The 11,769-nt window shown below is 41.3% G+C and overlaps 1 protein-coding gene across 1 annotated transcript in view; it reads right to left on the reverse strand.

Moving 5' to 3' along the window:
* POLR3B (RNA polymerase III subunit B) overlaps positions 1-11,769 on the reverse strand; it is a 184,868-nt gene that overhangs the window by 120,860 nt on the left and 52,239 nt on the right. Inside the window, exon 9 of the mRNA XM_042781974.1 lies at positions 1,143-1,265. Within this exon, the coding sequence (XP_042637908.1) occupies positions 1,143-1,265 (123 nt within the window). The remainder of the gene's footprint in view (positions 1-1,142; positions 1,266-11,769) is intronic.

Raw genomic sequence — 11,769 nt, forward strand, 5'->3', positions numbered from 1 at the left:
GCAATCTACTTGCATAGTGATACCGCCTTGGAAACCCAAGGATGGGTCTCTATGAGTCAGGACTGACATAACATACAACAGTAACAACAACAACAACAACATCATGGGTCTAGGGAGCTCTGGTGGTGCTGTGGTTAAAGTATTGGGCTGTTAACCAAAAGACTGGTGGTTTGAACCTACCACCTACTCTGTGGTAGAAAGATGAGGCAGTCTACTTCTATAAAGATTTATAGCCTTAAAACCCTATGTGGCAGGTCTATGGTGTCCTATGGGGTCACTATGAGTTGAAATCAACTCAATGGCAGTGGGTTTGCTTTTTTGGTATTGTGGTTCTACAGGAGGGAATCCTACCTCCCAGGATGGCTATGGGAAACATTCCCACTGATAGACATTTAGCAAAGCACTACAAAATTTGGGGCTAAACATCCTAATCTCCCTAGGGTCTCTCCTTGTGGCAAAGGAAGTGTAACTGTGTTTATTATATTTTGTTCCTGATCTTCATCTTTGAGTCTTGTCTGAAAATACCCAGGTTGCAACGAGAAGCACCCATGAAGGTCAATGAAGGCTGTAGTGGTAAAAGGGACTCTGCTCCTGGGCCTTTCCTGCTGCCTGAAGTAACACCAGGAATTCAGGAAAAAGGATAGAGACCATATACAACTGGATGCCTAAAGCAACTGGAAGGGAACGAAAAAGGGTATTAAGGAGAAATGCATGGAAAAAAAACCTTCTATAAGCGTTGCTACAGATGAAAAAAAGAAAAAAGAAACAGTACTTGCTATTGTATCAGAACAAAACCTCTTGGTCACATTTCCCTCCCCTACATGAGACACTGTGGGGTGACAATTTGGGCAAACTCCTTCCTTCAGTCCCTACACATACTAGTCAAAGAAGCTCCCCTACAAGTCCTTTCATTTCGCCAGCACCTCTCCCGAACATATACCTACAAAAGTCACTGCATCTGATGCTTTATCAACGTTGTTGTTGTTGTTATGTGCCGTCGAGTCAGACCTGGGTCACAGCGACCCCTCACTGGGTTTCCGAGGCAGTATCACTACAGAAGTAGATTGTCCAACCTTCCTTCCAAGCAGCATTAAATCTCCAATTCCATTTCAGAGCAAGGAAGAAGGCATGAAAAGACACACCTGCATCTGTGTGAAAATCTGAGCCTTCTGGCACTCTTCCAAACTGGGCCCAAATGCAGCCATCACGTGCTCCTCTGTTCCAATCATCTGCACGATCTCCTGGTCACTCTCCACACCCATGGCCTAGGAAGGGAGAAAAGAGAGAAAGAGTGTTGGCTTTGTGTTAACTCACTGACATTTGCTTATGCTAATTTGGCATTGTTTGTGGGTATTACTTCTAAGCAAAAGCTAGCTCTTCTCTCAGAAATGGTGCCATCTGGCACTGGCAGCCAGAGCCCAAGCTGCAGAAGAACCTGAAGCAGAAATTCTGATTAGGGGGGAAAACAAACACTCATAAGCATTTGCTGTATGGGTACCATCTTCTAAAAGTTTCAAATATCCTAAGAGCTCCAGCATGAATCAAGGAAGCGAGAGGTACAGTGGAGACGACTGGTCGCAATTACGAAGAGAAACTGGCCAAGAAAACCCGCCAAAGGGCAGTAAATCAGAAAGCATGCACTGCAGAAAACAAACAGAATCCTAATTAGTTTTGTCACGGGATTAATTTTTCTGAGAATTATCAAACCATTCACCCTCAAGCTAAAAAAAAATTTCCTAACCAATGTTTTGCCTCACTATTCTGGAGAGATCAGGCTACACTTACAGCAGGTTTTTAAAGAGATTTTTTAAAATTAAGAACACACACTTAGCAGGTTAAGAAACTTGCTTTGCTTTAAGTGTTTCAAGGTGGCAGCGGCAGTGCAGGTCTTTGTAGATCCCATATGGCAGGACGGCTCACTCCTTCACACATTTGCCTGGAACTCTGCCACATCAAGAAACAGAGCATAATCTCACTAAACCTCTCTTGGCAGCGCAATAATCTGCTTCTTAGACGTTAGGAGAGAAGTTATGTTTGCATTGAAATTCTTCCTTTAGCTCTGCAGAGAAAACAAAACTAGAGGCTAAGTGTCTAGTTGAATGGCTTTGATGTCGTACTTCTCCATTCTCTTACACATACATACACACACACAAAGAACACACACACAACACACACACAGAGAAAGAATACAGAGAGTGAGCAGACAGCGACAGAGAACACAAGCACAGAGACACACAGAGAGAAAGACACAAAAGAATACACACACAAAGAGAACACAGACAGAGAAATCACACACACACACACACACACACACTGAGACAGAACCGAGTATTCCAATGCAGAACAGCAAGAACGTTACTTTAAGTGCATCAGAAAGAGCAGTCATCTAAAAGTCAAGAGATCTGAGTGGGTATTTGTCCTACCATAATGTCAACAACAGCGCAGTACTTAACAACTGTGAATGTCACATAACCTTTTCTGCCTTGATTTTTTCATTTGTGTAATGAGAGATCAAAATTGGGTCCCTCCCAGCTCAAAATTCTATGATTCTACATTTCAATTTCAGTGCTCTGTATCCTAAAAATTCAATTTGGATACTTCAGGATCAGCTGTAAACTTACTGAAAGTTTTGAAGCCTTCAGGGAAGGTAAGTGTATGTTATGTCTGTCACCTTTTAGGCCAACTAAGGTGGTTTAAAATAGGTCCACAAATTCTCTAATACTCCTTTCAAAGGGGGGCAGTTTAATTCCCCTCCCGTTGAGTATAGGCTGAGCTTAATGACTCACTTCTGTAGGAAAAAAGCAAAAGTGACAACATACAACTCAGACACTCAGTCGCTGAAGGCAAGACAGATTCCTGCTTGTTCTGTCAGATCACTCACTCTGAGAAGCTAGCTGCTCTGTCATGAGGACACTCAGCAGCCTATGGAGAGGTCCATGGAGTAAAGAGCTAAAAGTCTCTTGCTTTTTGCCAACTGCCACGCTGCCAGTGGTGCAGCAGATAAGGTATTTGGCTGCTAACCCAGAAGGTCAGTGGTTCAAACTCACCAGCTACTCATGGAAGGAAGATGGGGTGATCTACTTCCATAAAGATTTACACAGAAACCCAAAGGGGGTCACCATGAGTCACAATCGGACCCAACGGCAGTGAGTTTGAGTTTTTGTTGGTGTGCGGCCAGTGAGCCATCTTGGAAGCAGATCTTGCAGCCTCAGGCAAGCCTTCAGATGACTGCAGGCCTGGCTTAGTAACCTGACTTGGGAGAGACCCTGAGCCAGAACCCCTCAGCTAAGCAACTCCCAAATGCCTAACCAATACATGCTGTAATACAATCAATGCCTATTGTCTTAAGGCATGAAGTTTTGGAATAATGTGTCAGAGAGCAACAAACAGCTAATATACCCACCTCTGAAATAAAGTTTACTAAACAAAGAATTTAAAACATATAACATCTTTTGCTCAAATGCTTTGTCTGTTTAGGAAATGAATAAAGAAGTTCTCGGGACAGAAACTCCTTTTCCTATCCTTTAATTTTCACAATTTTTTATCTCTAATTTCACATGATTGTTGTTATTGTTAGGTGCCATAGAGTTGGTTTGGACTCACAGAGACCCTGTGTACAAAAGAACCAAGTATTTCTGGTCCTGTGTCATCTTACAATCACTGCTACGTTTGAGCCCACTGTTGTAGCACTGTGTCAATCCATCTCGTGATGGCCTTCCTTTTACACTGACCCTCTCCCTTACCAAGTGTGTATTCTTCTCCAGACACTGGTCTCTCCTAATGACATGTTCAAAGTACATGAGATAAAGTCTCTCCACCCTCGCTTCTAAGGAGCGTTCTGGCTGTACTTCTGGCTGTCCGTTCTTCTGGTAGGCCATGGAATAGTCAATATTCTTTGCCAACACCGTAATTCAAAAGCATCAATTTTTCTTTGATATTCCTTATTCTTTGTCCAGCTTTCACATACAAATGAGGAGATTGAAAATACCACGGTTTGGGTCAGGTACACTGACATCTAAGCAAAGTGACATCTTTGCTTTTTAAGACTTTAAAGACATCTTCTGCAGCAGATCTGCCCAATACAATGTGTTTGATTTCTTGACTGCTGCATCCATGAGCACTGACTGTGAATCCAAGTAAGATGAAATCCTTGACAACTTCAATTTTGTCTCCATTTATCATGATGTTGTGTACTGGTCTCATTGTGAGGATTTTTTTTTTATGTTGAGGTGTAATCCATACTGAAGGCTGTAGTCTTTGTAAGTGCTCCAAGTTCTCTTTGCTTTCAGCAAGCATGGTTGTGTCATCTGCATACAGCAGGTTGTTAATGGGTCTTCCTCCAACCCTGAAGCTGCATTCTTTTTCACATAGTCCAGCTTCTCAGGTTATTTGCTTGGCATACAGGTTGAATAAGTATGGTGAAAAGATGCTACACTAATGCATAGCTTTCCTGATTTTAAATCATGCAGTATTCCCTTGTTCTGTCTGAACAAATGCCTCTTGGCCTATGTACAGGTTCCTCGTGAGCACAATTAAGTATTCTGGAATTCCCATTCTTTACAGTTTACCCAAGGAGGGGTCACTATGAGTTGGGTCCGACTCGACAGCACATAACAACAACAACAACAGTTTACCCATAATTTACTATGATCCAAACAGCCAAATGCCTCTGCATGGTCAATAAAACACAGGTAAACATCTTTCTGGTATTCTCTGCTTTCTACCAAGATCCATCCATCTGACATCAGCAATGACATCCCTTGCTCACGTCCTCTTCTGAGTCCAGCTTGCATCTCTGGAAGTTTCCTGTCAATATTCTGCTGAAACCATTTTTGAATTATCTTCAGCAAGATTTCACTTGTGTGTAATGACATTGCTAGATAATTCCTGCATTCCATTGGATCACTTTTCTTTGGAATGGGCACAAATTGGATCTCTTCCAGTCAGTTGTCCACATAGCTGTCTCCAAATTTCTTGGCATAGATGAGTGAGTGTTTCCAGCACTCCATCTGTTTGTTGAAGCATCTCAGTTGGTATTCCTTCAATTCCTACAGCCTTGTTTTTCACCAATGCCTTCAGTCTAGCTTGGACTTCTCCCTTCAGTACCATTGGTTCTTGATCATATGCTACCTCCAAATAGGGTTGAACACTGACTGATCCTTTTCGGTACAGAGACTCTGTGTATTTCTTCCATCTTTTTTTGATGCTTCCTGCATTATTCAATATTTTTCCCACAGAACCCTTCAATATCGCAACTCGAGGCTTTAATTTTTTCTTCAGTTCTTTCAGCTTGAGAAATGCTGAGTGTGCTCTTCCCTTTTGGTTTTCTAACTCCAGGTCTTTGCACATTTCATTATAATACTTTACTTTGTTTACTGGAACTGCCCTTTGAAATCTTCAAATGGATACTACAAATAAACTCCACTATTTAAAAATTATAATTTAATTAAGGCAGTTAGCCTTTTATAGATTAAAGAATAGCAATTCTAAAAAATTATCCATTCTAATTTTAAAATAAACAAACAAAAACTGGATGATCTTAAATCACACACACTGAGTCGGATCTACTCTAACGGTGATGACATTTGCTAGAACCATCTGTATTTCTCATTGGTCTCCAAGTACCCAGTCACATGTAACAAAACAGAGTTTTTCTCTGTAAAAAAAGCTATCAACATGTAAGTTAAGTTTCACTTGTCAGTCTCTGAAAGTAACAGTTTCAGTGGAAACAAAACATAAGAAAAACAACACAGTTCCACTAGTTTACAGTAGAATGTTTCACCTTTCTCTAAAATCTCTGACATAAAGCTTTTTAACCAATGCATTTCATTTCCAGAGGACAGCCCAAACAATAAAAGACATCTCTATGGGACAGATATGAAATAAACAATGTCAAAGGATACAGCAGGAAAAGGTCTCCTCCAGCAGCAGCAGAATCTAGAGCTGAAAGGGCAGTCCCCTTCTGCACTAGCACCCTTGTTAAGGCAAGTTAACATGCAATCATCTAGCTGAAGGGCACCTAGCTTATTGTAATAAGGGATTTTTATTTCAATAATCTCCAAGTGAAAAGACTACGTTATACATTGGATTGCTTATTCTGGTGTTTAATAAAATGAAAACAAACCTTCCTCATTTGATATACAGACGGCCACCTCAAGTTGTCCTGCTGCTGAATCTAAGTAGTGATTTTATAATTGCGTGTGCTTTTGGAATTGCCTCACATAGATCTAAACAGGCCGCTTGGGCACTCCGAGTATTTCTAAGCTCGGAAGCAAAGGTCTGCCGAGCACACGGTAAATCACATGCTATGTGCAGAAAGCATAATGCCTGCCCAAGCTGGGCTCCCAACGCACTCAGTTCTTCTTGTCCGGGTCACTGAGATACTGTCAGACAGAATACAGAGTCAGGTGATCATCAAGAGCTCCAGCACCAAAGCCCAAACTCTGACTTTATGACTATTTAGCCTCCAGCTGTCATAGCTACAAAGAAATGATACATTGCTATGGAAACGACAGCAAAATGCTCAACCATTTTATTTTACAAACACAATGTAGACATCTGAAAACTAGCTTTACTTGAAACTCTTTGTACTCCAGATATCTGAAACAATTCCACCTACAAAACATATAAGTCGAAAGTGAATGCTATGCGATAACCTTATGAAAAAGTAGCAGAGATAACATACTTTAGCAAAGGTCACCCACAGTCTGGTAATCAGCAACAGCGGTGCACTTGAAGGAGAAGAGTGCTTGAAACAGCGCATGAGGTCTTCCCTTGGATAGCCACTGAGTGGGACTGAAAGTGTGACTTTTAAAGACATTCACAAGAAAGAACACTAACGAGGCAGAAGAGAAAGATATGCACGCACAGTGTTATGTTGATACCCATTATGTAAAGTAAGGAAAGGGGATAATTTCTGAACATTCCTGACACTCAGCAGCCTCCAATTCTCCTTCAAAGCAGAGCAGGATCAAACTGACAGCAGCCCAAGTACATCATGATAATGTCCCTCTTTCCTAACTTTCTAATTGTTTCTCTTTAAAGATCAGTGCCCAGCACCCCTGCAACTGAACACTCTATTCCACAAAAACATTCAGACCACAGATGTCCTCATCGTGCGACTGCTGAATGTAGCACATACAAAGTGTAGTGTGAGGAAGATTCATGGGCGGAGAACCTTTGTAGTGATTCAAGTCCATACACAAGGCTGATCTATGTCTTAAAAGCTTTATCCGTCATATTCAGACCCAGCATGGAATCTAGGGACCCTGCTGATTCTGTCACTTTTAGCCAATTGTTGGTTACAATCAACAACCATCAACTCCTAATGACTGTCAAGGTCTGTTAGGGCCACACAACAGAGAAAGAGAAATGATGTGACTTCTTGGTACCCCGGTTTATTTTCCCTGGCTTTGGACATTAAATGGGTAAGGAGAACTAAGGGAACATTAAGAGCATCCTACTTCTAGATACTTTACTTTTCAAAAAATACATTATCTCAGTCTTCACAACAACTCTCTGAGACAAAATTCTGAACAGATGATTACACAAGAATCAGAGATTGAAAATTTGCACAAGGTTGCACAGCTAGTAAGCAGAAAAGCTGGGATTCAACCTAGATCTGTCTCACTCCAAGACATTCTATGCTGCCTCTCAGATGGAAAGGTCTAAATAGTGGTTACCAAACAAGTTCCCATAAGTCTATTAAAATGGAGACCAAAAACGTGACCAAAATATTTAGTTCATTTATTTGAATTAAAAATTAAAAACTATTTATTCTCATATACTTCTGGTTAGAGTAAAATGGATACATTTTTGGGAGAAAAAATTGGCAACATGTACCAAATTGGGCAGCCGGGGGGGGGGGGGGGGGGGGGGGGGGTAATTGCATTCCCAGGAATTTTAAAAAAAAAAAAAAAAAAAAACACCAACAATAGTCACCCCAGGGTTGCATGTAAGAATGAAAATGACACCTAAAACTCCAACCACATGGAACAAGTACATTACACTGCATACAAACAATTTCCATAGAAATCCACTAAAAATTACAACACAGATTCACGTTTAGAGACATAGAAAGCTACTCACAATCCATTGTTATTATAAAGGCACAGGAGAAAAGGTCTGGAAAACATATCCAGAAATGTTATTTTTTAAAAATGTTTATATTACAAAGACTGTTTCTATAATCAGAAAAAGGAAAAGGGACAAGTGTGACATCTCAAACACTAGTCACAGAAATATATCTGTGGTTAATGTACAGTGCCATTCTGCACAGCTGAACATATGATACACTGACAACATAAATACTAAAACAAATCTGACAGAAGCTGTGTCATCAAACTTGTCACCTGCCCCTCACACCCAAAAAAGAGGTATTTAATAAAAAGTTCTCTGATTTTAATGCATGCATGAGTCAACATGCATTTTCCACATGAGTGATATAAAGATTATATGTATATGCACATTAATTTATAATTTCTGGTCTAAGGAAAGCATCCTGGCATCTTCAGGCATCTAAAACTTTCAAAAAAGCCCTTTTGATGCATGGGAACATACTGCCCTCTGCTGGAAATGAGATTCCACTTAGATAGTATTTTCCTTATTTACTGACCACCACTATGAATACAGGAGCTCTGGTAGCATAGTGCCTAAGGCACTTGACTGCTAACCAGGAGGCTGGCGGTTCAAACCCACCAGCCACTCCTCGGAAGGAAGGGTGGGCAATCCTACTTCCGTAGTGATAACTGCCTCGGAAACCCAAGGAGGGGTCGCTAGGAGTCGGGGCCGACTCGATGGCAAATAACAACACTATGAATACAGAGGAGCTCTGGTGGCATAGTACCTAAGGGATTTGACTGCTAACCAGAAGGCTGGTGGTTCAAACCCAGCAGCCACTCCTCAGAGGGAAGGTTGGGTAACCTACTTCCATAGTGATACCGCCTCGAAAACCCACAGAGGGGTTGCTATGAGTTGGGTCTGACTTGATGGCAGTGAGTTTGGTTTTTTTGGTTTATTATGAATACAAGACAAAGCTGGGCACTGTGGGATCACTGTAAGGAAAGTTAAAACTACTTCTGTGTTGGAAACTAAAAACCTCAAAGGAAGATGACAGAAATTATATTCAAGAATTCCTTCTGAACTCATTACTACAATGGTACTGCTGTTACGATTACTATCATCAACATCATTCCAAAATAAAACAAATGGTACCATTTCATTTATAGAACTTAAAAGCACATTAAGCTATACCAAACATAACAAAGGGAAAAAAAATCCTACTAGCTCCTCCATGTCATTGCATTTAGAATACAGACATTTTCTAAGTTGAACCTGACTTGGTGATATTGATTTGAAATCCATGACCTGCCAGGGGGCTACCCCCTGACCCACACATGGCCTGTCATAAGCAAGTCTATCTTCCTCTTCAACTCCTAAACTGGGTCCCCTGGTCACAACTTTAACAGTAAAAGTGCAATTCCTTCTTTCTTACTCTTCTGAAGCTTATGCTCAAACTCTATTTTCTTCTTTAACCAACTTACTTAGTTCCACCTCAAAGGATCTCTTCCTCTGTTTCCTCTCATTGCAACCAAGATGTTATTGTTCTTAGGTGCTACTGAGTCATCTCTGACTCATAGTGACCCCATGCGCAGCAGAATGAAACCCTGCCCGGTCCTGTGCCAGCCTCACAATCCCTGCTATGCCTGAGCCCATCGTTGCAGCCACTGTGTCAATCCATCTTGTTGAGGGCCTTCCCCTTTTTCACTGACCCTCCACTTTACCAAGCATGATATATATATATATATATATACCCACTATCATGACAACTGTTGGACAGAAATATTGAATTCTGAAGTGAAACTGAATAATGACAAATGTACATTAGCAACTGCTAAGATGATCTGAAAGGAGCTCTGTGGCTCAGTGATTAAGGTATTTGGCTGCTAACCAATAGGCTGGCAGTTTGAACCCACCAGGTGCTCTGCAGGAGAAAGATGGGGCCACCTACCTCTGTAAAGATTTACAGTCTTGCAAATCCTATGAGGCAGTTCTAATCTATCTTATAGCGTCGCTATGAGTCAGAATCCACTCAATGGCAGTGGATTTGATTTCCTTTTTGAAGACTATCTGAAGTGCCCAGTAATGTTCTTTAGTATCTTCTTTGGCAATCTGAGAACTACTAAAGTAGTTGTCAAGATTCATCATAAACCAAACATTACATACCAACTATTTTTGTTTTGCTTAATGACAAATATAGCAATTTAACTACTCACAAAATACATACAGTATTTAAGTCTCAAAGTTGGTAATTATCTGAGGAGATGACACCATTTAAACATTATTGCTAAGGAAAAGAATCTTTTGGGTTCCTAGCCAGTAATTAATTCAGAGACAAGCTCAAAACAAAACAAAACAGTTGGAGACTGAAGATTCATGGCTATAGAGTAAGTCACCAGAACCCAGAAGCCCACCAGAAACACCAACAAATCTGGATCTGTACTCTCTGGCCCCAAAAATTCTACTGCCAGGAAATTAGCCTACCGATATCCCTGCCCACGACATCAAAGCAGCTTTCTAATAGGAAGAGATGCATATGTCCACTGATGGAGAAATGGTACATTCATAAAAGGGACAGCTCATCAAAAAGAATGTAGTAGCTCTATATGTAATGATATAACACTATCTCCACGATGTACTGCACGTTACAAAACGAAAAAAAAGCAAAACAGTGGGCAATGTATATTAGTTAAAATGAACAGAACGAAAGTCTACAACATATACATGCTTGCAGGTGCATAGCTGATACTCAAGAAACTGGTCACAGCAGTATGGTCTGGGGTAGGAACTATCTGCCTGAGGACTGACTGAGTGGGAGGCTTCCTTGTCACTATGACCTTGCTGTACCTTTGAAATCTTTTATGGTGTATCTATTAAAAAGTTGTTGTTGTTGTTGTTTGCCATCGAGTCGGACCCGATTCATAACAACCCCTCCTCCTTGGGTTTCCGAGGCAGTATCACTACGGAAGTAGACTGCCCAACCTTCCTTCCAAGTGGCTGGTGGGTTTGAACCACCAGTCTTCTGGTTAGCAGTCAAGTGCCTTAGGCACTATGCTACCAGAGCTCCTTATTAAAAAGTAGGGCATTATTTTTTAAATAGCTGAACCCTGGTCTTAAAACTCAAAACTCACTGCCTCAAATCGGATCTGACTAATAGCAACTCCTCCTTGGGTTTCCGAGGCGTTATCTCTACGGAAGTAGGTTGCCCAATCTTCCTTCTAAGGAGTTGCTGGTGGGTTTGAACTGCCAGACTTCTAGTTAGCAGTCAAATCTTACTGTTGTTGTTGCTGTTGTTACGTGCCATTGACTCATTTCCACCTCATAGCAACCCTATGCACAGCAGAACAAAACACTGCCCCATACTGCACCAGCTCCATGATCCCTGCTATACTTGAGCCCATCGTCACAGCCACTGTGTCAATCCATCTCGTTGAAGGCCTTTCCCTCTTTCATCGACCCTCCAACTTACCAAGCATGAATGACATCCTTCTCCAGGGAATGGTCCCTTCTGACGTGACCAAAGTAGGTGAGACAAAGTCTGGCCATTCTTGTTTCCAAGGAGCATTTCGGTGCACTTCCTCCAGGACAGCTCTGTTAGTTCTTTTAGCAGTCCGTGGTACTTTCAGTATTCTTCACCAGCACCACAACTCAAAAGCATCAACTCTTCTTCGGTCTTCTTTATTCATTGTCCAGCTCTTACACGCATATGAG

This window comes from Orycteropus afer, unplaced genomic scaffold, assembly GCF_000298275.1.
Source record: "Orycteropus afer afer isolate SDZICR_OR568_19922 unplaced genomic scaffold, OryAfe1.0 scaffold00209, whole genome shotgun sequence".
Lineage (NCBI taxonomy): Eukaryota > Metazoa > Chordata > Mammalia > Tubulidentata > Orycteropodidae > Orycteropus > Orycteropus afer.